Below are 27,685 nucleotides of genomic sequence, written 5' to 3'. Positions count from 1 at the left end.
AATGTAATGATCTAGCTGGGCTTAAGTTGACTGTATTGCTATTTGCTTTTGATTTTTCCCTCCTTTGTTCCAATAACCCTTATTTCCTGCCTTCTTTTGTATTAATAAATGGCATTTGTATTATTCCACTTTACTATTAGAATTTTTTCTATATTTTAAAAATAAAAAATGAATGTTTGACTTATTTTGAGATTTTTCTGGCTCAAATGTAAATGGATATTTTTGCCATTTCTAGCATGGAAGAACCTGTAAGCAATTTAATTCTATTTAAATCCTCTTGCCTTTTGTACTACTGTTCTAACATACTTTACTTCTATATTTGTGTAAAAATATAATATAGTAATTTTAAGTTGTCAATATTATTTTGTATTTACCCACATATTTACCCTTTATGTGTGCTTCATCCCTTCCTGCATTTCATGCTTCTCTCTGGAATAAGTTTCCTTTTAACTGAAGAATGTCCTTTAATACTTTCTGTAGTAGGTATCTCAGCTTTTTCTTTTTTTGTCTGAAAACATTTTTACTTGGCTTTAACTTTTCAAGGCTATTTTTACTAGATACACAATTCTCAGGTTTGCTGGCTTTAAAATTCTAGACCCTTCTCACACCTTTAGCACTTTTAAAGTGTCATATCATTGTCATTTAACTTCCATAGTTTGTGTTGAAAAGTCATGTATCATTCTGTTTAAAAGTCAGATATAACTTTTTCTTTTTGTAGATAATGAATAGTTTTTTACTTGCTACTTTTAAGAATTTATCTTTACTTGGTTTTCAGAAGTTTGACAATAGTTGTCTAGGATGGTTTTCTATGTGTTTATTTTGGAGTTTGCTGAGCTTCCTGAATCTGTGGGCTGATTCTTTCAATTTTGGAAAAGTCTTGACCATTATCTCTTCAAACATCTCCTGATTCTTCATAGGCCTCATAACATTTTACTATGTGCTGGATGTTGTGTATAAGAGAATCATAAAAACTAAAATCAATGTTATTTTCAACAGGAGACAGTTTACTCTTTCCTATGTTAGAATATGGGGGAGATCACCTCATTCTTACCAGAATCTGAGCTAGATCAGTGCTCAATGGCACCTTCAGTTAGACATAGTCTTACTCGAGTTTCAAATGTCTCAAGAGCAAGACTCAAGGTGTGTTTGTAGTAAGGCCCTCATTCTAGTGGAGCTTTGTCTCCTAAGCATTTACTCCCAAAAAAGACTGTGGGATATTCCTCTGGAATTTTTCTGGCCCAGTCTCCCAGCACACCATGCCCCCTCCCCTACAAACTCTCAGTGAATGTCTCACATTGAAAACCAGCCATGTATCTGGGGCTCTTCTAGATTTCAATTAGTCCTATCAGCCCAAATTCAAGTGTTCCACTGCTTTCTTTTTCCTCTACTAGAGTTTATCTGCTTATGCCAAGCTCAATCCTCAGCACAGGCCTAGGACTTGACAAGTGTTCCCAGAGAAGTAAATGGCTGGCCATATCAACTCACTGAGGAAGGGCTCCTAGCTCTCTGAAATATTTGTATTTTGCTTCTACAGCTGTCTGATGTCCTTCCAAGAAGATTTTTAAAAATCTATACTTATGTCAAGTCCCCTCAGCCTGGCACTCAAGGTTCTTCCCAAACTGATCTCAATCTACTTTCATGGAATTACACCCCAATCTCTCATCCCTGAAAATTTCTGGTCCTCACTATGTCTACTGAATAACTGTTTTATTTTTCTGATTCTATGCTTTTTTACTCATTTCGTACTAGTTTTCAGAATATCCCTCCTCTTTCTACATCTCAATACCGACTAGTGTCTGATGCATTCCCAGGCTGGCCTGAAGTGATAACTTACCAAGTATAAATTCTTGAAGCACTGTTTGCTCCACTATTTTTGTAGTAAATAATGTCTTCCCCTGAGGATATCTCATTTTGGTGTCTAGTATGGCAATTTCATTTTTCATGCTATTGCTTTTTAAATTCTCAATTATAAAGTTTCTTTTTAGATAGTCAATTTTATTTTTAAATAAACACTGTATATATTTAAAATGTACTTGGTCTTTAACGTGTATACACACACAGTAAAATGATTACTAAAGTGAGAAACATATTCATCTCCTCACAGTAACCTGTGTGTGTGCATGCGTGTGCATGTGTGAGTGTGTGTGGTGTGAGCACCTGAAATCTATTCTCAGCAAATTTCCAGTATATAGTACAGTATTATTAATTATAGTCATGATGCTGTACATTAGATCTCTAGATTTACTCATCCTATACAACTTCAACTTTATACCTCTTGCCCAATATATCCCCATTTCCCCCACTTCCCTGCCCCTGGTAACCATCATTCTATCTTCTGCTTCTATGTATTCAACTCTTTCAGATTTACACATTATTATGCATATTATTACTTAATATATAATAGAATATATGTGTACTATATATATGTTCATACAAATATTTACACATCACATTTATTCATTCATTGATGTACATTTAGGTTGTTTCTTATCTATATTATTGTGAATAATGCTGCAATAAATAAAAGTGAAGATATTTCTTCAAAATACTCATTTCATTTCCTTTGGATATATACCAGAGAAGTTGCTGGATCACATGAAAATTCCATGTTTAATTTTTTGAGAAAACTTCATATTGTTTTCCATATAGCTATACCAATTTACATTCAAACCAACAGAGTACAAGGATTGCTTTTTCTCCACATCCTCACCAACACTTGCTATCTTTTATCTTCTTTATAACAGACATCCTAACAGGTGTGAGATGATATCTCATTGTGGTTTTCATTTGCATTTATCTGGTGATTGGTTGAGTATCTTTTCATATATCTATTGGCCATGTGTATGTCTTCTTTGGAAAAAATGTTTATTCAGGTACTTTGGTCAATTTTTAATCCCCCCCTCCCTTTTTTTGCTATTGTCTATGTTCCTTATTTTTTAAAATATTAACCCCTTATGTGATACATGGTTTGCTTATATTTTCTGCCAATTCATAAGTTCCAATTTTCTTTTGTTGATTGTTTCCTTGCTGTACAGACACTTTTTAGTTTGGATGAACTCATCTGTCTATTTTTACTTTTGTTACCTGTGTTTTGGGAGTCATATCCAAAAAACCACTGGCAAGGTCAAAGTCAAGGACATTTTCCATGGTTTCTTCTAGGAATTTTATGGTTTCAGGTCTTGTGTTTAAGACTTCAATTCACTTTGAATTGATTTTTGTTTATGGAATAAGGCTCCAATTTCATTCCTTCACATGCGGATACTCAGTTTTCCCCATACCATTTATTTCATTTATTTGAATTTCAGATTCAAGGATTATATGTGAAGATTTATCACTTGGGTATATTACGTGATGCTGAGGTTTAGGCTTTTAATGATTCCATCATCCGATTAGTGAACACAGTACCAAACAGGTAGTTGTTCAACCTTTGCATGCTCCCCTCCCTCTCTCCTTTTGGAATCTCCAGTGTTTATTGTTTCCATCTTTGTGTCCATGTATACCTAATGTTTAGCTCCCACTTATAAGTGTGAACATTCAGAATTTGGTTTTCTGTTTCTGTGTTAAATTGCTTAGAATAATGACCTCCAGTTGTATCCTTGTTCTTGAAAATAACATGGTTTTATTTACTGTAGCTGCACAGTATTCCATTGTGTATATATACTGCATTTTCTTTATATGATTCACCATTGATGGGCACCTGTGTTGATTCCATGTCTTTGCTATTGTGAAAAGTGCTACAATGAACATACCAGTGCAGACAGAATGATTTATTTTTCGTTGGTTATATACCCAGTAATGAGATTGTTTGGTTGAATGGTAATTCTACCTTTAGTTCTTTGAGTAATCTCCAAACTGCTTTCCAAAGGGGCTGGACTAATTTGTATTCCCACCAACAGTACATAAGTGTTCCGTTTTCTTTGGACCCTCACCAGCATCTTTTTTTTTTTTTTTTTTTTTTTTTTTTTTTTTTTTTACTTTTTAAATAATTGCCATTCTGACTGGTATGAGATAGTATCTCATTGTGGTTTTCATTTACATCTCTCTGATGATAAGTGATGTTGAAAATATTTTCACGTGTTTGTTGGTTATTTGTACGTTTTCTTTCAAGAACTGTCTTCTCACGTCCTTTGCCCATCTTTTAATGTTATCTTTTCTTGTTGATTTATTTAACTTAGTTATAGATTCTGGATATTAGTCCTTTGTTGGATGCATAGTTTGTGAATATTTTCTATTATGTAACTTGTTTGTAACTTTGTTGGTAGTTTTTCTTCCTGTGCAGAAACTCTCTAGTTTAAGACCCATGTGTCAATTTTTATTGCATTTGCTTTTGAGCACTTAAAATATAAATTCTTTGCCTAAGGCAATATCTAGAAGAGTATTTCCTAGGTTTTCTTTTAGGATTTTTAGAGTTTGGGGTCTTACATTTAAGCCTTTACTCCATCTTGAGTTAATTTTGGTACACAGTGAAAGGTAGGAGTCCAGTTTCATCCTTCTGCATATGGTTAGCCAGTTTTTCCAGCATCATTTATGGAATACGGAGTCCTTTCCCTATTGTTTATTTTTGCCAATTTTGTTGACGATCAGGTGGTTGTAGGTGTCTGGCTTAATTTCAGGGGTCTCCATTCTGTTCCATTGGTCTATGTGTCTATGTTTGTACCAGTACCATGCTGTTTTGGTTAGTGTAGCTTTATAGTACAGTTTGAAGTTGGGAGATGTAACACCTCTGGCTTTATTCTTTTTGTTTAGGATTGCCTTGGCTATTCAGGCTCTTTTGGGGTTCCATACAAATTTTAGAATAGTTTTTCTCTAATTCTGCCAAAAAAAATATATATATATATATATATATATATATATGTAATTTGTAGATTGTTTTGTGTAGCATGACATTTTAAAGGTATTGAATCTTCCTATCCATGATCATAGAATGCTTTTCCATTTGTATAGTTTATGATTTCCTTCTCCTTACAGAGATCATTCACCTCCTTCATTAGATGTATGCCCAGGTATTGTGAGTGTGTGTGGCTATTGTAAACGGGATTATGTTCTTGATTTGATTCCCAGCTTGAAGATTACTGGTGTATAGAAGTGTTACTGATTTTTGTGCATTGATTTTTTTATCCTGAGACTTTGCTGAATTCATTTATTAGGTCTAAGCGTCTTTTGGTAGAATCTTTAGGGCTTCCCAGGTATAAATTACATTGTCAGTGAAGAGACATAATTTCCAACACTAGCATTCCCAACACTGTTAAATATGAGTGATAAGAGTGGGCATCCTTGTCTTATTCCAGTTCTCAAAGGGAATGCTTCCAGTTTTTTGTCAATTCAGTATGATGTTGGCTGTGGGTTTGTCATAGATGGCTCTTATTATTTTGAGGTATGTTCCTTTAATGCCTAGTTTTTTCGAGAGTTTTTATCATGAAGGGATGTTGGATTTTATCAAATGCTTTTTCTGCATCTACTGAGATGAACATATGATTTTTGTTTTTAATTCTGTTTATGTGGTGAATCACATTTATTGATTTGCATATGTGGGACAATCCTTGCATCCCAGGAATAAAACCCACTTGACTGTGGTGAATTAACTTTTTGATATGCTGCTGGATTTGGTGTGCTAGTATTTTCTGAGGATTTTTGCATCTGTGTTCAGGTACAATGGTCTGTAGTTTTCTTTTTTGTGTCTTTGTCAAATTTTGGTATCAGGATCATACCAGTTTCATAGAGTGAGCCAGGAAGTAGTCCCTCGTCCTCAATTTTTTGGAGTACTTTCAGTAGGGTTGGTACCAGCTGTTCTTTCTATGTCTGGTAGAATTCAGCTGTGAACCCATTTGGTCCACGGCTCTTTTTTTTTTTTTTTTTTTTTTTTAACTGATTCAATTTCCTTACTCATTATTATCTGTTCAGGATTTGTTTCTTCCTGGTTCAATCTTGGGAATTTGTGTTTCCAGGAATTTATCTATTTCCTCTAGACTTTCTAATTTGTGTACATAGAGATGTTCATAATATTCTCTGAGCATCTTTTGTATTTCTGTGGGATCAATTGTGATGCTACTTTTGTAATTTTTGATTGTGCTTATTTGGATGTCTTTTTTGGTTAATCTAGCTAGTGGTTTATCCATCTTGTTTATCTTTTCAAAAATGAACTTTTTGCTTCACTGATCCTTTGAATGGTTTTGGGGGTCTCCATTTCATTCAGTTCTGCTCTGATTGTAATTATTTCTTCTGTTAGCTTTGGGTTTAGTTTGTTATTATGTTGCTAGTACTTTTAGTTGCAAGGTTAAGTTGTTAATTTGAGGTATTTCTATCTTTTTGATATAGGCATTTAGCACTATAAACTTTCCTCTTAACCCTGCTTTTGCCACATTCCAGAAGTTTTGGTATATTGTGACTCTATTTTCATTTACTTGATTTGATTCCCAGCTTGAAGATTACTGGTGTATAGAAGTGTTACTGATTTTTGTGCATTGATTTTTTTATCCTGAGACTTTGCTGAATTCATTTATTAGGTCTAAGCGTCTTTTGGTAGAATCTTTAGGGCTTCCCAGGTATAAATTACATTGTCAGTGAAGAGACATAATTTCCAACACTAGCATTCCCAACACTGTTAAATATGAGTGATAAGAGTGGGCATCTTTGTCTTATTCCAGTTCAAATACTTTTTTTTTTTTTTTTTTGAGACAAAGTAACGCACTGTTGCCCAGGCTGGAGTGCAGTTCTTGGCGCACTGCAATTCCACCTCCCAGGTTCAAGAGATTCTCCTGCCTCAGACTCCTGAGTAGCTGGGATTACAGGCACCTACCATCACGCCCAGCTAATTTTTTGTATTTTTAGTAGAGATGGGGTTTCACCATGTTGGCCAGGCTGGTCTCGAACTGCTGACCCTGTGATTCACCCACCTTGGCCTCCCAAAGGAGGACAGTGAGAGTACCTTCCCACTGTGACTTCTCTTCAGCTGCAGAATTGTTCTTAAATAGGTTATCTACAAAACCTGCAGTACAATCATACAGAGTATGGAAGTAGAACCTTGGCTCTTAGTGTTTTCGTTGTCTCATGCCTGAAAACATGAAATACAAAACATCACCTTTGCTGACTAAGAAAGTTCAGTAGTGAGAATGCCAGAGGAACTCAAAATTCCTTATGCTTGAACTATAACCACAGGAGTGGAAGTATCGGAATCTACAGGAAACTCAGGTCATGGAAAGCTAGTAGTGTTGGTATAAGTGTGTACGTGTGTTGTGTGTCCATGTTCCCAGCATCAGGGGACAACAGTATTACTGGTATATTTCTTATGGATCTTGTAGAAAAAAAGAAAATCTTAATATGATTGTATAAGAGACCAAATATCATGGCTCATGCCTGTAATCCCAGCACTTTGGGAGGCCGAGGCAGGTGAATCGCAAGGTGAGGAGTTCAAGACCAGCATGACCAACATGGTGAAACTCTGTCTCTACTAAAAATATAAAAATTAGCCAGGCGTGGTGGCTCATGCCTGTAATCCTAGGTACTCAGGAGGCTGAGGCAGGAGAATTGCTTGAACTCGGGAGGCGGACGTTGCAGTGAGCCAAGATCGTGCTACTACACTCTAGCCTGGGTGACAGAGCAAGACTCCATCTCAAAAAACAAACAAATGAAAAAAGACCAAATTCATCTTCATCAATTATTCTTTATGTCAAATTTTACACAGTACATTTTCTCCTGTGCATATCAATCTATATCAGCAATTGCTCTATGCTACATTTAATTATACTTCTTCAACATTCACAGTCTTCACAATTTGTTCTTTGTGTAGTATGTTATGTGCTCAAAGATTTAAAAAACAGAAAAAACATTTTCTTGACCTCCCTAATGGGTAGGCTTATAGATGAAAGTATATTGATATCCTGCACTTTAGTTACTCGTTGAACAGGTAGGCATGAAATTTAAAGAAAAAGTATGCATTTAACTATTACCTAAATAAAGTATGAATCATTACTTTGATTATTGATGGTATCACTCTTACAAAAGTGTTTTATATTAGGACATATCCATTCAGCTATTTTACATAACCAATGGAAATAATGTAATCCTATATATGTAATTATATTATTAATAAAAAGATATAAAAATAATACCTACTATCATAAATCAAAATCAATATAAGCCTAAAATAGCCTATTTTTAGGCCAGGTGCGGTGGTCACGCCTGTTAATCCCAGCACTTTGGGAGGCTGAGGTGGGTGGATCACTTGAGGTCAGGAGTTCGAGACCAGCCTGGCCAACATGGTGAAACCCCATCTCTACTAAAAGTACAAAAATTAGCCAGGTGTAGTGGCAGATGCCTGTAATCCCAGCTACTCAGGAGGCTGTGGCAGGAGAATTGCTTGAACCCAGGAAAAAGAGGCTGCAGTGAGCCAAGATTGCACCACTGTACTCCATCCAGCCTGGGCAACAGAGTAAGCCTCCATTTTGCGGGGGGGGAAAAAAGCCTATTTTAAAAAAACAAAGACCCCACTCCTCAAAAGTATTAGAGTATTTTAAAATCAGGTTTTTGGACCAGATGCAGTGGCTCACGCCTTTGATCCCAGCACTTTGGGAGGTTGAGGTGGGTGGATCACTTGAGGTCAGGAGTTCGTGACTAGCCTGGCCAACATGGTGAAACACCATCTCTACTAAAAATACAAAAAATTAGCTGGATGTGGTGGTGTGCACCTGTAATCCCAGCTACTTGGGAGGCTAAGGTGGGATAATTGCTTTAACCCAGGAGGTGGAGGTTGCAGGGGGCCAAGATCATGCCATTGCATGCTAGCCTGGGCGACAGAACAAGACTCTGTCTCAAAAAAAGCCAAAAACAACCACAACAAAAAAAACAGGTTTCTGGAAAGAAAAACATACATGGCTCAACTCGTACTCCTCTAAGTCAGTTGCCTGCAAAGAGAAAGTATTCACACCCTTCCACCATGCCAGAATTCTTAGAGGAGCAGGACCCAATTTGGCACTGTCTATCATGGGGTAGATAAGCCTATCTAATTCTGAGGTTCAGTATCAGGAATCGCCTGCATACAGATGAAAGCTTCATTCTCTATTTTATCCTTTATCAGTGTAAAAGTAACATTTTGCTTCTCTATCTGGTAACTCTTTTGCTTTATAGGTTGGTTCAGGACTTGAATGCAGAAAAGCATTGATATTTATTTGACTTCAAAGATCCCAATACTCTCGGAAGCATTTCAACTTTTTCTAGGATAGGAAGAAAAGAATAATGCCAAGTAAATGTGACATGAAGTGACAAATGTGACATAATGCTTGTTTAATGGCATTCTTTGTTTTTCACGTTTTGAGACAGCGAAAACTAATAAAGTAGATGAATTTGGATGGGAATGTGGGTCTTTTACCTCTCAATCAGACAAATGGTTTACTTTCTTTTGTTACTATACAATACTATTTTGCCAAAGAGAGAAATGTTCTTTCCTAAGCCATGGAGGCTAAGTTTGGCAGCACACCAAAGTTATAATTTGATACTAGATGTTAAAGCTGGAAGTGAATTTTAGTTTTTTGGCTCCTTCATTTATGAAATGGCAAGTTACCTTTATAAGTTGGGACAGTGTCCAACCTTCCTTTTTTAACTTGTTGTCTCTCCAAAGGCCGGACTATTGCCACAGGCTGCACTTTGTATGAATTAAAATCCCGTTTGTAGGTAGTACCAAGATCAATCTTCTCTTGTTTTGGTTTATATTCTTCTGGCACATGGTGAGGCTGTTTAACTATTTCATAAGGATGATAATCCAACCTGAAATATATAAATTTGAAACATAGCCTCACAAGTTCTTTTATTTCTAATTATTTCAATGAAGTATGGAAAATGTCAAGGCTTTTTTTTTACTTGGAAAGTCTGAGAAGATATTAAAATCATAATAGTTGATAAACTACTTGAAAGAAGTAAATGAATTTTCATAAGGTCCTATCCAGTGACTAAATATCTTGAGAAAAGTAAATATATCAAAAATCCTAGTTTTTAAAACATCATTACAATAGATCTCAGTTAATTGGATCTTCAGTAAACAATATCCTCAAGTATTTGATTGTTTTCTAACCTGGAAGGAAATTTCAGGTAAAATTTACTAAACCTGAAAAGTTTAAAAAATATATTCCCCCTGAGTCCACTTTGTCAAAGTCCTTATTCATCCTACTTAAAGTCTCCAGCAAATTATTTTGGCATACTTTCTTCTTTTTGAATTCATGCTGTTTTCTCGCTTATTGTTAAATGATTAGTAACTCTGGTCTTTAGACATAAATCACATTCAGATTATAGATATGAATGTTCCTCATCTTTGGATCTCCCAGAATTCCTTGTCATGGATGGATGCCAGCTGGTAATGCAGCCAACCTGGGTGCTATATAACATTATGTGACAGAAGTAGTACTGCAGACCCTGAGGTAAAAACTGAGGAATGGAGAAGAACACAAACTTAGACTGATCAGACCGCCTACGTCCAAATCCTGGCTCTGTCATTTACTAGCTGCAGGACCTTGGATAACTTCATTAACCTGTTTATGCCCCAGTTTCTTTATATATAATATGGGACAATAATATCTTCTATCTCACAGAGTTGTTTTTAAGGATATACACACATGCTTTTAAGACTGCTTGGTACATAGTAAGATCAATATGGTAGCCACTACTGTTACTACCCCAAGACTTCATGGATTGCTTTTTTCTTCTGGACTCTATTGGCACATCACTCATTTTGTGATTAAACTATCTTGTATTAATCAATATTTGTTGCATATGTCTGGAAGTTCTCCAAAGAACCCAAACCCCTCACTGAATTCTTCTACTTACAACATAACTTCTTAGACTAATTAACTGTTTTCTCACCACTTCCAATCCATTTCACTCTGGTTTCCAGGACTGCCACTTCCCTAATACAGCTCTAAGGTTCACCATGTCTTCCATGTGATTAAATTCATCGAACATTTTTAATCCTCATCTTACTTGACCTCTCCAGTAGTAACTGACATTATTGTCCACACTGTCTGTTTCTAGGAAACTTGCTCTTCCTGACTTCCTTATTATTTCTTGCCAGTCTCCTATACAACTTCATCTACCTTTACTCGGTCATTAAATACATGTTAGCATTCCTCAAGACTTGGACCTACCTACACATACTTCTTTTCATCCACTGTTCACTCCTGAGGATAACTCTTCTACTCCCACAGCTTCGATTACTACCTAGATTGAAATAACCCTCAAATTTACATCTCAGCTTAGACCTCTTCTCTGAGCTCCATACCGGCATCTATGATGGTCTCTTGGATATTCAGTGGCAACTCAAAACTTAGTATGTCCCAAATCAACTCATTATTTCCCCTTAATAAATGTGGTCCTTTTTGCTTGCTCTCTATTTAAGTGAATGCTATCACCATCGCTTCAGACACAGAGTCAGAAATCTAGGACTCGCCCTTCATACTTCAATTCTCTCCCCTATCTAGTCCATCGTCAACTACTGTCAATTTTGCCTCATAAATCTCCCTCAAATCTAACCACTTTTCTCCACATCTGCCACTACCATAATATGCAAAGTTTTTGCAACAGCTCATTTGAATCACTTCAATAACTTTCAAAACTCATTTACCCACATCCACTCTAGTTCTCCCTCCAATCTTTTCTCCACATGGCACCTGAGTAACTCTTTCCCGTGTAAATCTCATCAGGTCATTCTTGCCCTTATCTCCCTGGCCTCTTCCTTAACTTCCTTCCTCCCCAACTCTACCCTCTACCAAAAAAACAAAGCAGAACAATTTTCATGGCTTCTTATTACTGTAAGGACATAGACGACACTGAACATGGCTTAAAGGCTCTGCCTGGTCTCCTTCACTAGCCTCAGCTCTCACCACGCTTCCTCTTGCTTTCTCTGCTCCAGCTGGCCCTCTTTGATACTTTTCTCCCTTCCATGCTCCTTCCTGCTACATGTTACTCTCTCTCTCTCTGCTTGGAATGCATTTCCTTCCCCCTCTTAATCCAGCTAATTTAATATCCTTCAGGTTTTGACTTATTTTTCTTATTTCCCTGATAAAGTCAAACTCTTGTTCTGGATGTCAAGGTACCTGTGCCTATCCTTCATAGATCTTATCACTGTTGCAATTTGAGACTTATTTTGAGTAATGTTTTTGATTACCATCTCTAATAGGTTGCAACATCTGTCAGCACAGAGATCATGACTGCTTTTGATCACCACTGTATCCCAGGTGTCTAGTATAGTGCTTGATGCTTAACAAATGCTTAATAATTTTTTATTTAATGAATGAAGAGTAGTAGAAATCACATACCTCTGCCTCCCAAGACATGTCAGTTGTTCTTTGCTCTTCCCAAATACTAACTAGAGGGGAATAGGCTAAAATGCAGTCAGGAAGTGAGAGAATCAGGAAGGGAAAAGCAAAGCAAAAGCTTAGAACTCTCAGTTTCTCTGGTTAGACTAGTTAAGTGTTAGAAAGTATACCTCCAAACCCAAAGCCGCTTTCTATGTAGTAGTAGAGGGTGAATGCAGTCTTATTCATGTGATACATCCTGAAACATTTGATGTGTCTAGAATCCTACTCCTTCAGGGCAGGCTTCCTGCCAACTCTGGCAGTCATCTAAGTGAGCTACAACAGTACTGCTATAAAGGATCCAAAATCTTGTACAAGTTCAGACACCTCTTTACACAGCCACTTCCTGTACTATACAAAGGTACAGAATGCTTCTTTGTTTGTACAGATAAATCCACTTCCTACTGCATAGTCAACACAGTCAACATGAGGGAGTCAAGCAAGAGTTTCAAGCTTCTAGATTATGACTCTTAGAAATACTGCTAGTTTCCCAGTGAAAATATAAAGAAAAGATCCAATGTTGTACTAAGTGAAGAGATGACAATTTAAGAAATGAATATTTTAGTTTTATTAGTATATTTGGACCTTTGGGACATTTCTTGCTTTTTTTTTTTAAATTATTAAAGCTTATTTGAATAAGTCAACTGGGGAAATTCAGAATTGAAAAGCAATTGCCTTTTAAAAGAAAGATATGGCAGGTTAAATTTTCTCAATTTCTACATTTAGAACTGGTTAAAAGCAAAATCTTTGTTCAATAAACACAAATATTGTAAAATTTATTTCAAATCTCTAATATGAACCATTATGGCATCAAGAAAGAAATATTAATAAAGTGAAGAAAAAAGAGCAACCATTCCCATTTAATCAGTCTCAACCAGTTATTGAATATCCTCATCTCACTTATTATAATCCATAATTATCTTAGTTATTTATCTGATATTTTCATATCTGGACTTTCCCACAACACTACAAACAACAGTAAAGCAAAGACCGTCTCTGTTTTATGTTCCATGTTATCCTCAGTGAGCAGTCCAGTTCCTGACCTACTGCACTGAATCAGTGGCAACAGAATCACTAGCAATGCCGGTTAAAAATGCAGTTTCCTGAGACCCACTCTATTATCTACTGGCTCTTTTAGATGGAGACCTGGAATCTGCAATTGTAACACTTCTAGATGGCACTACTGCATACCAAAATCTGAGGACTAAGTAAAATCTTCCATCTGTGGAAGAGCCATACACCTACACAAGTAACTAGAGTCACCAAAGTATTATTACTGCAAGGAATGCCTGAAGTGTTAAAAATAGAAATATTAGACTAAAAGTTTGAAAGTTTAAAGTATAATAATAATTTAAAAAATAAATAAATAAATAAATAAGAAAGTTTGTATCTTTGCTATATAAGAATGAGCTGCATCTGAAATGAAAATGGCTAACACCAAAATCTAAAGCTGTTACAGATCATTTTTAAAACTCTAAATTATAGAAATATGATGTACAAGTCACTAGGAAGCAGGAACTTCAACTTGTGAAAGGAAGATAAATCTTGGGGCCCCAAAATCACTAAGCTAAGGGGAAAAGTGAAGCTGGGAACTGCTTAGGGCAAACCTGTCTCCCATTATCTTCAAAGTCACCCCTCTGCTCACTGAGATAAATGTGTATCTGATTGCTTCCTTTGGAGAAGCTCATCAGAAACTCAAAAGAATGCAACCATTTGTCTCTTATCTACCTATGACCTGCAAGCTCACTCCCAGCTTCGAGTGGTCCCGCCTTTCCAGAACGAACAAATACTCATCTTACATACATGTTGATTGACGTGTGTCTCCCTAAAACGTATAAAACCAAACTGTGCTCTGACCACCTTCGGCACATATTATTGGGACCTCCTGAGGCTGTGTCACCAGCACGCACCCTCAACCTTGGCAAAATGAACTTTCTAAATTAACTGAGACCTACCTCAGATATTTGGGGTTCATAAACTTATTGACATTTTTATACTTAACACCAAGATTGTACCTTGAATATAGTATATACATTAACAGTTTAAATAAAATAATGAGTAAATATAATACATAATCTAGCTAACTGACAAAAATACAGAGATCAAAAAAGGTCAGTCCAAATGAAAAGTATAGGCTTAAGAAGATTTGTGTTCATCACTCACTGAACAAATATTGGGTACCTACTATGTGCTAGTAGGCATTGTTATTAGTTTTCTAAAAATAGAATGCTGAGATAACAAAAGACTTAGTTCCTGCTTTCATGAAACACTGAAACCAATCTAATGATAAATAACAGGAAGGTGCTTTGGGAGCTTACATAGAAGAATTTTACCTAATCTGAAAACTGGATGAAGTGTCAGAGAAGGCTTATTCAAGTGATAATTTAGTTGAGATCTACAGATTGAATGAGCATTAGCTAAGAGAGTGAAGGAAAATTGCAGGTAGGGAAAATAGTATCTTGGAAGACTCTGAGATAAGGGAAACCTGGCACTTTCAAGGAAATGAAAAATGGCCCATGGGATGGAGCATAAAAGTGAAAAGGGCACTACAGTGAAAATGAATTAGAGAATTAAGTAGTGAGCAAACCATGCCTCTACATGGTTTTGATAAGGATTCTGGTTTGTGTTAAACACAATGGGAAAGTTTAAGGGTATTTTAAGCAAAGAAGTGATAGGGTTTGGTTTGCATTTTAAAATCATTTGGGCAGGCTGAAGTATTGAAAACAGATCAAACTGCAAAAACTAGAGTAGATTCAGATATTATTATAACCTCTAGGTTAAGCTTGTCCAACCTGCAGCCTATGGGCTGCATGCGGCCCAGGACGGCTTTGAATGAGGTCCAACATAAATTCATAAACTTCCTTAAAACATTATGAGATTTTCCTGTGATTTTTTTTTTTAGCTCATCAGCTGTGGTTGGTGTTATTGTATTTTACGTGTGGCCCAAGACAATTCTTCTGCCAATGTGGCCCAGTGAAGCCAAAAGATAAGACACCCTGGTCTAGGTGGTGGTAACAGTGGAAAGTAGATAAATATGAGATATTTTAGGAAGTTAAAAAAAAAATAGAACTTTTTATATCCCTTTTTTCTTCTCACACTTTGTCAACCTAACTTAATTCGTATTTTTCTGTTTTTTTTTCAAGTTGTGACTTAACTAGTCTGTTGCCTATTAAATTGGTTCAACTTAAGTAAACAGTAATTTAAATAGCTAGAAAACTTTATTGACACCAGAAGAGTTGAGAGAAAAATAAGTAAAGCAAATAGTTACTAAATATTTACTTAAATGTAGTTATTCCTTCCATTTTACCACAGCATGCTTGAATTTCTTGCTTGGGTTTAAGACTCTGAGCTGGAAGAACATTGTCATACATAGGATATTTTTCCAAATATTCAGTTGTAGGGCAAAACACCCCAGAATTTTCATAAATCCTTGTGATTCCATGTGGACAATGATGTCGGCTGTGCAAAAAATCAATGGAAAGATTAACCTCAAAAAACATTTTGTGTTGTAATTGCATTTTAATCAGAGACCTCCAATAAACTCACAGTTTCTAAATTCTAGAGCTTTACTGAAAAACCAAAAACTGGGCTGGGTGCAGCGGCTCACGCCTGTAATCCCAGCACTTTGGGAGGCTGAGGCGGGCGATTCACAAAGTCAGGAGATCGAGATCATCCTGACTAACAGGGTGAAACCCTGTCTCTACTAAAAATACAAAAAAAATTAGCCAGACTTGGTGGCAGGTGTCTCTAGTCCCAGCTACTCGGGAGGCTGAGGCAGGGGAATGGTGTGAACCTGGGAGGCGGAGCTTGCAGTGAGCCAAGATCGTGCCACTGCACTCCAGCCTGGGCGACCCAGCAAGACTGTCTCAAAAAAAACAAAAACAAAAACAAAAACAAAACAAAAACTGTTTCCTCTGTAATGATGTTTACAAAAACAATCTATAAATAATGGTCTATCCCTATGTGGTGGAAGCACAGCAATTCAGTGTCTCATAACAATTTAGTGTCTTGTTACACTATAGAAGCTGAAAAACTAACAGGGAATTTCCCAGGCTCTTGCAGAAAGGTTCCACATAGAAATTAGGTTTCACCTGCTACATGTATTCACATGATACTTTGACTCAGAACAGAGCTACATAAGGAGAGAGTCAAGGCACAACATTTTTTTTTGCTTGCATGAACGTAATAGAGGCAACAAGAGATTGGAGTTAGAAGTTGTTAGGTGGCATCTTGATTTGCAAGCTGGTTTCCTAACTTGGCAGCTTCTTGACCATGGAAGAGACGAGTGATTCTGGAGTCTACAGCTCTGTTGCAATTTTCTGATTATGGCAGAGGCAGTGGCCTCTTGTCAGTCCTGTTCTGTGGTAAAATTTTTGGAAGTTTTTCCTGGAAGCTTATTTTGAAAATGATTTCTTAAGTTCTTCCAAGTGACCTCTCTCTCTCTCTCTATAAACACGCCTTAATAAATTCCTTTTTGCCTAAACTAATGAAAGGAGGTTATGTTATCCATAACTAAGAACCTTGACCAATATATCATATAAGCTAATAGTATACAGTTATTTAAGAGAATGAGGGTGACCTTTATGCATGGTCACTGGAAGATGGTGAGATTGTAAATAGTAAAAAACTGGATTGTAGAATAGTATGCTCAGAATATTCTCTTTTTAAAAAAATAAAATAAAATCGATGCAGGCCAGGCGCAGTGGCTCACGCCTGTAATCCCAGCACTTTGGGAGTCCGAGGCGGGTGGATCATGAGGTCAGGAGATCTACTAAAAATACAAAAATTAACTGGGTGTGGTGGCATGAGCCTGTAATCCCAGCTACTCGAGAGGCTGAGGCAGAAGAATTGCTTGAACCCGGGAAGCGGAGATTGCAGTGAGCTGAGATTACGCCACTGCACTGCAGCCTGGCGATGGAGTGAGACACTGTCTCAAAAAAAAAAAAAAAAAAAAATCAATGGACATGTAAAACAAGTCTTAAAGAACATTTGTTATCTGTGGAAGATAGAATTATGAAAGTGTTTTATAATATAGATATTTTACAATATTATGGATTTTTATGACACCTCTTGTGTATTTATTGCATTATCAAAAAATAAAAATAAAACCCTTAAAAAACAAAACAACCACAACCAAAAACAAAGAAAAAGTAAAATCACACCATTCCAAGGGTAGCCCTCAACATAATGAAGACTGAATTTCCTAACAGTTGAATGAGAAAGGAACTTGCGTTGAATGTAAATTAGGAAAAAAGTAAAAATTGTCTCCTGCACACCAGTCTGCAGATTCATACACCCAAAGTTAATTTGTTGATATTTTAATCTACTTCTAATTACGAACTGTGTTTATTATGAGGCTATCAAAAAAACTGCTTTCCATCAACATGCAGGTGTTTTCTTTGAAGGGGATTACAAATACGAAGGGATTGACACTTTCATATTTACTTAGCAAATAATGATCTAATCCCTGGGTCAACAGTGAAGCTGAGGAAGGAGAAGACTGTGTTTCTAGGTGATGGAAGGTTGTTAGGCAAGACTCAGTTGGATTCTAGGTTTCAGGGTGGGGACTACTATACTGCCTTTTCAGTCAGGCGGATCCCAAAGAACGGGACGGGAATGCGAATATGGTCTGGCTGGGAGGACAGAAAGCAGATGAAAGAAAGTGTGATATGGGTTGCAGACTCAGGGCCTTGAGCACTGTTCTTTCTCATCTTTGTGGTGAGGGATGACGGGGTGGAAATGCATTCTCCCAGTCGGATCACATCCCACTACTCACCAGTCTTATATCCCGTCGCTGCTTCACATATATTATTTACCCGGCCTGGGTGGCATTTTACTTTGCATCCTTGATTGGGAGTCTCAGGGGCTACAAAGAAACGTTTTACCCCCACGTAGCCGGCGGGTGCGGAGCGAGTATTCGTGGAACGGGATAAGTGGGGATGTCGCTGCGTCCTCGTCCCTTGATCTGCGGGGGACGGCCATTCTCAGGGTTCCCGAGGAGCCAGCTCCGTGCACCTAGGCCCTAGGTCGGCTCCCAAGCCCCGGCCCGCCACTACACCAGCCATTTCTTACCCGCAGGTACAAATCTGACACAGACACCAGCTCCTCATGCTCTTGGCTCCCATGCCTTCCTCCACCTTGCCTCAGCACTTGCGGCTTCTCCACTCCCACAGCGCCCGCCGTAGTCAAGGCAACAGAGGAATGCCTGGTGACAGTCCCGGCGCCGGCTTCCGGTGGCGTCAGAGACACGCGGGTGAAAGGTCGAGCGTCAGCCGGCCCCGCCCCCTGGCGCGCGGGCGTGCAGAACCCGCAGAGATCTTTGTGTTTCGGAAGCTCTTGGTGTGGCTGGCTGCGACCCGAGAGGAGAAGCTGGGCTGGTGGGGCTGCTGCCGCCGGTGAGTGCGGGCTCGCGCTGGGGACTTGCATCCTCCTCGGCCAGCCTCTGGGCGGTGCTTGGAGGACCCCGCTCGCTGCGGCTCTGAGGCGGGAACGGGGCCTGGGGCCGAGCCCTGGCTGGGAGCGGTGGTCCCCGGAGTGTCGCTTCCAGTCTGGGGCCGGGGCGGTGGCCTGTCTGTGTGGACCAGCGATTCTCAAAGAGAACGAATCCGGAACCCTGCCGAAATGAAGGGCATGTAGTGTAGAGGTTTTTCCTTTTTGTTTAGAAAGGAATGAAAGACCGGCAGTGCACCTGCTTGGATAATAAGCACGTGACCCAAAACTTTGTTCGGGCTCCGTGGGCAGGAATAAAGCTGGGTATTGGACCTCCCGCGAGGACTAGCGAGAATGTCAGAATGAGGGACTTGGGGGAAGACTGAAGAGAGAAAGGGAGCATCATCTTCAGCATCTTCTCTCCCTCCTGCATGCAACCCTTCCTGTACGTGGTCATTGGCCTGGAGAAGTTTACCCGAATACTTCTCCACCGGCAGGGTTACTGGTGTCACTGCGCACCCAGCCGCCTCGAGCTGCGTGATTCATCGCAGCCTTCGGATCCGGAAGGATAAGCAAACTCCTTAAGTGTAATCGTGCTAGGATATTGACTTTGGTGCTCGAACGGGACTTAGGCCTAGGTGGTGTGTCTCATCAATAAACATTCACTGGGTTCTTAGTTTAAGGGGTTTGAGAAGCCTTGCCACCTCCTAGCGTTTATTTTTTTTTTTTTCTTTTGCCCCGACCTTTAGCCTCTGGGCTAATAATTACTTAATTTTTAGTCACAGGAAATAAGTAACCATGGTGCTCAACAGTTTGGATAAGATGATTCATCTCCAGAAAAACACTGCCAACATCAGGAATATTTGTGTTTTGGCTCACGTTGACCATGGTAAGAATCCTTTTTAAGTGCTTGTTTTGATAAATAAGGGAGGTGTGTCTCTGTATGTCTCAGTGGAGTGAAGCTGTGGGCAGCTGAGAGTGGTGTTTGCTAAGAAGCAAGTCTTCTTTCCTTTAAAAGTTTTCTGTGATGTTGGGGAAGCCTGCCTTGCTATAAAGCGTTTGAAATGAACACAGTTACCTAGTGAGTAGCATTCTTCTTTATAGTATGTCATGTTGTTTTTTAAACCAGAACTTGAATTTTTTGTTTTTGAAATGGCTTTAAGTTGCTTCACAACTTTTCAGATGAGGGTGATTAGATCCACAGGGTTGGAGATAAGATTACAGCATTATAGAGTGCTAGCATCTATGTCCTTCCTGATGATATTCTGTTCAAAAGTCTAATAAATCTCTTTTGTCTTTTGTTACCTAGCATAGGTAAATTGAAAATCTTTACTAAACCAATTCTTCTGGCCAGATTTAAAATCTATAGGTATGATCCATGACCCCTTTTAAGAAAGACATATATTTGAATTGATGTCCCTATTTTATTTAACAGGAAAAACTACTCTGACTGACTGTCTTATATCTAGCAATGGAATCATCTCCAGCCGCCTAGCAGGCAAGGTATGTTCTTATTTTATAAATACTTGTTGCATTTCAGTCAACAATGTGATGAACCATTTCCTGTGTTCTTTAGCGATCCAAAATGGTATAAAACATTGTTCTTGCATCTAAAAGCTGCCAATCCATTTTGCAAGATTAAATTGCTGATGAGAAAATAGTTACTTCTATATTGCTTTGTATTGCTTTATATTAATATTTTATAAGTGCAAAAGTGAGTTTTTGCAACAAGCAAATGATACACAATTTTGGAAGATTTCACAGTGAAAGAGATTCCTTGTAGGTGAATAAGTTGCGTGGTTTGAGGAGAAGACAGAAAAACTACCAGGTGGTCAGAAATAACACAGATAAAGGCTAACTTGTGTGTTGTGCTTTATTTGAGCGGAGCATTTGCCTAGAGGCTAGTGACAGAGAAAACATACTGTCAGGGAGAATAGATTATAGAAGACCTTAAAAGGTAACCTAAGTATCAAAGGAAAGCTGCTTGTGCCTGAGGATTGTGATGAAAATAGTGGCTTTTTGATTTTTGTTTTTGAGACAGGATCTCTTTCTGTTGCCCAGGCTAGAGTGCAGTGGTGTGATCATGCACGGCTCACTGCAGCCTCGCCCTCTTGGGCTCAGGTGATCCTCCCACCTCCTCCTCTTGGGTACCTGGGACTACAGGTGCACACAAACACACATGGCTAATTTTTTGTAGAGACAGGATTTTGCCATGTTCCCCAGGCTGATCTTGAACTCCTGGGCTCAAGCCGTCCTCCTGCCTTGACTTCCCAAAGTGCTAGAATTACAGGTGTGAGCCACCACACCTAGCCTGAAAATAGTGTTTGAGGAAATAAAATTAAAGAGATCTTTATTTGTAGCTATGAGTTTTAAGGGCTTGGAATAATTTACTTGCCAGTAGGAAAATAAAGATGTATTCGTTTCCATAATGAATTTAGGATATGATCAATAGGGTTTATCAGGTGACAGAGAACAAAGAGAAGAGGAGATGGAGAAGTAAAATTGAATCCACAGAGTAGACCCAGTAGAGTTGAAGGTCGATTTGGGAATTGATGTGTGGGTTGGGAGGGAAGCTGGCCCAAGATACTATCTAGAGGAGGCTGAAAAAACTAGGTTGAGTGAAATAATGAAATACTTATATTTTCCCCACTTGAGAATTTAGAGAAGGTACAATAACTCTAAAATAAGTAGATGAAAGGAAATAGTAAAGCATAAATTAATGAAATAGTAAATAGACATTTTATAGAAAGGATCAATGAAGCCAGAAGTTTGTTTTTGGAAAAGATTAACCCAGCTAACAAAGAGTGAACCCTAATGTAAACTATGGACTTTAATTAATCATAATGCATCAATATTGGTTCATCAGTTGTAACAAGTGTATCACACCATATACTAATACAAGATAGATATAATAGGGGAAACTGTGTGGGTGGAAGGAGAGAGTATGTGGGAACCTTCAGTCGATTTTTCTGTAAACTTAAAGTTGCTCTAAAAATATAATGTTATTAATTGAAACAGTTACTAGCAATATAGATAATTTTTGATTATCTTGACTAGGAAATGTTTTTGTTTTGTTTTTCATTGACATTGTTGAGGAACATTTGACACTTTTGACCTGCTAATGTTCCTAGTGTGGCTCACTGTACTTTGGACATATACAAAGCATAGTATATATAAATAAATATTTTTGAATGAATGACTTTAAAGAAGAGTAATACAGCTGACAAAATACCAGCAAGATGATCAAGAAGAAAAGAGAGGGGGCAGATATAAGTGATACCAGGAAAGAAAAATGCTACAGAAGTTAATAAGGTATTAATAGGATATAATGAACAACTCTGTGCCAGTAAATTTAAAACTTAAAAGTGCTAAACTGGAAAATTGTCTGGAAAACATAACTTACTAAAATGGAGTCAAGAAGAAATAGGAAACTTGAGTTATTCTATAGTCGTTTAAGAAATTGATGAAACCCTGTCTCTACTAAAAATACAAAAAATTAGCCAGGCGTGGTGGCGGGCGCCTGTAGTCCCAGCTACTCAGGAGGCTGAGGCAGGAGAATGGTGTGAACCCGGGAGGCGGAGCTTGCAGTGAGCCGGGATTGCGCCACTGCACTCCAGCCTGGGCGACAGAGTGAGACTCCATCTAAAAAAAAAAAAAAAAAAGAAATTGAATTGGTTGGCAAAAATCTTTCCATAAAGAAAAGACCCATATGGTTTAACTCTCTAGTTCTGCCAAACATTCAACGAATAATTTCAGTCCTACTTAAACCATTTCAAAATATAGCAGAGAAAAACCCAACAATTGGCAGTATTCTCCAAATCATATGAAGATAGCATAACTTTGATACCAAAAGTCTGTTAAGGATAATACAAGACAGGAGAATTATATACCAACCTTATGATTATGGATGCAAAAATTATAATCCTCATTAAGAAACAGAATTCAGCATAGTATAAAAAGCTGATTATTCATATCCAAATCGAGTTTGTCCCAAGGAATTCAAGATTGGTTTAACATGTAATTTCACTATATTAATAGATTAAAGGAAGAAAATCATGATCATTTCAACAGATAATAAAGACATGTAGTAAAATTCAACATCTATTGTGATAAAACCTCTTTGCAACGTAGTTACAGAAGAGAACTTCTGTAATCTGATGTGGGATATTTATAAAAAACCTAGAATGAAGATTGAGCTCAATGATGAAGTGTTAAGAAAACTTTTCTATTCATAGCCAGAAATAAGGGAAGAATGGCCATCACACCCTTCTGCTCATTGTGTTATAACTTCTCCTTTACGTTGTGCTGGAGGTTCTAGTTGCAGTGATAAAGCTGGAAAGAAAAATAAAAAGTGTGAATTTTAGAAAGGAAGAAAACAAAAATGTAGATAAATTGCTAGGATATTAGTAACAAGTTGGCAGGTTTCAGGATGTGAAAACCGTTGAAAAGAAGTATACATGAGCAATAAATAGATCAATATTTAAATTATCTATTTAAAAACATAAACCATTTAAATAGCATAATAAATGTTCCTGTGCTGGGCATGGTGGCTCGTGCCTATAATCCAAGCTACTTAGGAAACTGAGGTAGGACAATTGCATGAAACCAGGAGTTTGAGGCTGCAGTGAGCTGTGACAGCAACTGCACTCCAGCCTGGTAGATAGCACAATACCCTATCTCTTAAAAAGTAACAAAACAACAACAACAACAACACCTATGAGATATTGGAGAAAACTTAAATAAATGGAAGGATGTGCCATATGTATGTATTGGCTGACTCAGTATTTTTTAAATGACATTTAAAAAATATTGATCTATAGATTCAGGAATTCCAGTAAAAATTCCAACAGATATTTAAAAATTTCAACTTGATATGCTGATTTTAAAATATATACAGAAGAGCAAATAAACCAATTAATAGCTGGGACACGGCTAAAGAAGAGTAGGGTATGGAAATACGTCTTACCCACTGGCAAGACTTACTGTGAATGTATTGATGTGTTGTAGCCTGTGGCCTGGAATTGACTGAGGCATGAAATTGACTGGATGGCTCAGAATAGTAAGCCTAGAATAGTAGGCTGGCATTTCAGATCTGTGGGAAAAAGATGAACCTTTCGGCCAGGCGCGGTGACTCACACCTGTAATTCCAGCACTTTGGAAGGCCGAGGCAGGCAGATCACCAGGTCAGAGGATAGAGACCATCCTGGCTAACACAGTGAAACCCCATTTCTACTAAAAATATTAAAAAATTAGCTGGGCATGGTGGTGCGTGCCTGTAGTCCCAGCTACTCGGGAGGCTGAGGCAGGAGAATGGCATGAACCTGGGAGGCAGAGCTTGCAGTGAGCTGAGGTGTGCCACTGCACTCCAGCCTGGGTGACAGAGCGAGACTCCATCTCAAAAAAAAAAAAAAAAAAAAAAAAAGACGAACCTTTCAAATGGTTCTTGTGCAATTGGTTATCCATGTGGGAAAAAAAAATTGGACCTCTACTTCACACACAAATCAATTGCATGGTTAAGATATTTTTATTTAAAAGCAAAACTATAAAGCTTTTAGAAAATAATATGGGCTAATATTTTTATGACTTTAAAGGAAGATTTCTTAAGATAAAAATGTGCAAACTTTTTCATAAAAGGTTAGTAAACTACTTAAAATTAGAACATACTTATCAAATATGCCAGAAAGAAATGGAAAAAACAAGCCTGGTAACTGTGAAAAATATTAATAACACAGATGTAATTGACAAAGGACTATAATTCAGACACTATAAATAACTCTTATCCAAAACAAAATAAATCTGTATTACAACCAGTAGAAAGGTGGACAAAAGCCTTGTATAGGCAGTTCACAGAAAAGGAATGTTAAATGGCCAATACAAGAAACTTGTAAAAGGATACTTAATCCCATTAATAATAGGAGAAATGTAAATTAAAACCATGAGATGCTATTTATCACCCATCTTAAAAAATAAAGTCCAGCAATATCAGCTGTTGAGGTTATGAATCAAAAAAAGTAATATTCCACTGTGGATCAGTCCAACTATTTGGAAAATAATTCGGAAATATCAAGTTAGGTTTAGGATGTACAGATTTAATAACTCAGAAATTCCACTGGTAGGGAGTGTACAAGAGACTCGCAACTGTTCATATCAGCTCAGTAATAGTTACAGAAAACTGGAATCCGTCTCCATGTCCACCGGTAATACAATGGATGAATGGGTGTGGTAGATTTGTGAGGTGGAGTCCTACAGTAATAAAAATGAATGAATTACATCAATAGGGGTGAATCTCAGGAAAACAATATCGAGCAGAGAAAAAGTGACAGTATAATAGAGTAAGCGTGAGTCTTATAGAAGGCTTAAAACTTGCCACTCTACATGATGTATTGCTTAGGGACACACTCATTTTTAAAAATTATAAAGAAAATAAGGAAATGATCAAGATAAAATTCAGGATAGTGGTTACCTATAAGCCAGGAGGAGCACAGGGTACTTCAAAAGTAACAAACTTTTTTTTTTTTTCCCTTTTGAAATGGGATGGTGCATACATAGGGGTTCATTGTGTTGTTATTTATGTATTACACATGTTTCATACCAACCCAGTGCTTAAAAACATACATTATAGAAGACTGATAAGGGACTGAAACTTTTTGAAGGACTGAGAGGTTGGAGAGGTGAAGGGAAACCAGCAATGGGATCTAAGGAGAGATGGAGGTAAATTAAGATATTTCAGACTCTTGGAAGAATTTCACATATGCATGTAACACGCATGCACACAAAGGGTGACTGTTACGCTGCACTGGAATCAAGAAAAGTGAGGATTGACAATTATTACTGTGTTTGGCCAGAGGTCATTGATAGCTTTTAGGGCTTTGATTTTGCCAGAGCTGCGGAAATGGAAGCCTTTCTGAAAATTTCAGAATTAATGTGGATGAATACATGTGGCAGTTCATATCAACAGATAATTCTCAGTGCTTTTGAATGAAAGAAAGGAGTAAATAGAAAGGTTAAAAATTTTTCAAAAGTTTGACAGTGGAGAGAATGAGGTAGGGTAAGGGAAAATCATTCTGGAGAAAGGAGGAGGAAGTTAGTCTGGTGCTTAGGGCTGAGGAGTTGGAAAGTGATGGAATCTTATTTAAACAAAACCACTGTCAATACTGATGCACTGCAAAGTCTAGAGAATGAGATGTAGATCCTCATTGGTGGATATTACGGTGTTATGAAAGTCATCAACGAAATGGTCATACTACAAATATTTTCTACTGTATTCTTTTTTTAAAAAAGATGTATTCAAAATCTATTAATTTGGGAAAGGAATAAAGACTTCTCTTGCCTCTAGAGACCTCTGTTTCAGTCTCTGCTCAGAATTTGTCAAACAGCTTGTAAATAGGAAAAGAATGGCTATGTTCTTGATATTTAGAAAGAATTCTCCCAAATGTTGCTGTCTGTAAGCTGTTCTTGACCTGCCCCATCATTCATTGCTGATACTTGGATGAGCAACACTCTGGGGAGGGTATGCAGTATTTGAATACATTTATGAGTTCCTAGTGGTAATGTTTTTCAATTTGTCATATTCCCTTCCCCTCAACCAACTTCACTTCTCCAGACCCCCATCATCTTAAAAAAAAAAAAAAGAGAGAGAGGGCTAGGTGTGGTGGCTCATACCCGCAATGCCAGCACTTTCGGAGGCCGAGGTGGGTGGATCACCTGAGGTCAGGGACTCAAGACCAGCCTGGCCAACGTGGCGAAACCCCGTCTCTACTAAAAACACAAAAATTAGCCAGGCGTGTTAGCACATGCCTGTAATCTCAGCTATTTGGGAGGCTGAGGCAAGAGAATCATTTGAACCTGGGAAGCAGAGTTTGCAGTGAGCTGAGATTGTGCCACTGCATTCCATCCTGGGCAAAAGAATAAGACTCTGTCTCAAAAAAAAAAAAATAGACTCTATGTAGTTTAAAATTTAAGTATTGGTGGGCATGGTGGTTCACACCTGTAATCTCAGCACTTTGGGAGGCCAAAGTGGGAGGATCACTTGAGGCTAGGAGTTCAAGACTAGCATGGGCAACATAGCGAGACCCTGTCTGTGCAAAAATAAATAAAAATAAAAATTTAAATATTTAAAACAAAAATCTAAATTAGCAAATTTTAATGTTACATTTTAATTCTTTGGGAAGTGAAGATGCATATGTTGCATTTTTCCAGTTAAGGTACATGGACAGCAGAGAAGATGAACAGATCCGAGGGATCACTATGAAATCCAGTGCCATTTCACTACATTATGCAACAGGTAAATCAATCTGTTTTACAGAAACACAGCTTTGCATCTTTCATGTCCTCCTCTCTCTTTCTGAATTAATTGCATGCCTCAGTTTCTTTGCTTATATTCTACATATTTTATTCTGGCCTTTCCACATGATCTGTTGTCAGAGTCAGGCTGTCCAGGCTTGGAAGCAAATGGAAACCTCTGACTGGCTTGAGGGCAGAAGAACTGGCAGTTCACACTGGCCCCCTCCACCAGGTGCTTGTATGGATTTCTTCACAAGGAAAGTCAGGAGCCCTAGGACTTTAGCTGGTTCAGCCCTACTATTCTGCCTCATGGCCTAGCCTGCATGTTAGATTTGGAGTCTTATTTACTTAAAAGTAGACTGGCATGATCAGGACCAGCTTGCTATCCTCAAATGAGGATGCTACTTTGATAGTAACACTTCTAGGAACTTATCTGACAGAAATAGTCATGTCAGTGTGTGAGATACATGTCACTGATATTCACTAAAATGTTTATATTCGTGAAAAAAATACCAACAACCTGAATGTCAGTAGGAGAATGGTTAAATAAACTGATACATCCAAGCTGTGAAATACTGTGCAGCTGTTAAACCTACTGTTTAATATATATGCCATTGTATAGGGAAGAATGGTAT

General features: G+C 37.8%; 2 protein-coding genes across 3 annotated transcripts in view; one reads left to right on the top strand and one right to left on the bottom strand.

Annotated features, from left to right (window-relative positions):
• Positions 1-18,575, bottom strand: part of SAXO2 (stabilizer of axonemal microtubules 2) — a 30,323-nt gene extending 11,748 nt beyond the window's left edge. Inside the window, 3 exon segments of the mRNA XM_050799698.1 lie at positions 9,557-9,759; positions 15,618-15,797; positions 18,411-18,575. Of these exon segments, the coding sequence (XP_050655655.1) occupies positions 9,557-9,759; positions 15,618-15,797; positions 18,411-18,463 (436 nt within the window). The 5' untranslated portion in view covers positions 18,464-18,575.
• A 4-nt stretch (positions 18,576-18,579) lies between these two features.
• The window catches only part of EFL1 (elongation factor like GTPase 1), a 129,779-nt gene continuing 120,673 nt past the window's right edge, over positions 18,580-27,685 (top strand). Inside the window, exons 1-4 of one of the 2 annotated variants that reach the window (XM_050799696.1) lie at positions 18,580-18,733; positions 19,547-19,656; positions 20,203-20,270; positions 26,967-27,051. In XM_050799696.1, the coding sequence (XP_050655653.1) occupies positions 19,566-19,656; positions 20,203-20,270; positions 26,967-27,051 (244 nt within the window). In that variant the 5' untranslated portion in view covers positions 18,580-18,733; positions 19,547-19,565. The remainder of the gene's footprint in view (positions 18,734-19,546; positions 19,657-20,202; positions 20,271-26,966; positions 27,052-27,685) is intronic. The other variant, XM_050799697.1, reaches the window with a different exon arrangement.

This window comes from Macaca thibetana, chromosome 7 (genome assembly GCF_024542745.1).
Source record: "Macaca thibetana thibetana isolate TM-01 chromosome 7, ASM2454274v1, whole genome shotgun sequence".
NCBI lineage: Eukaryota > Metazoa > Chordata > Mammalia > Primates > Cercopithecidae > Macaca > Macaca thibetana.
This window is presented reverse-complemented; position numbering and strand designations above follow the sequence as displayed.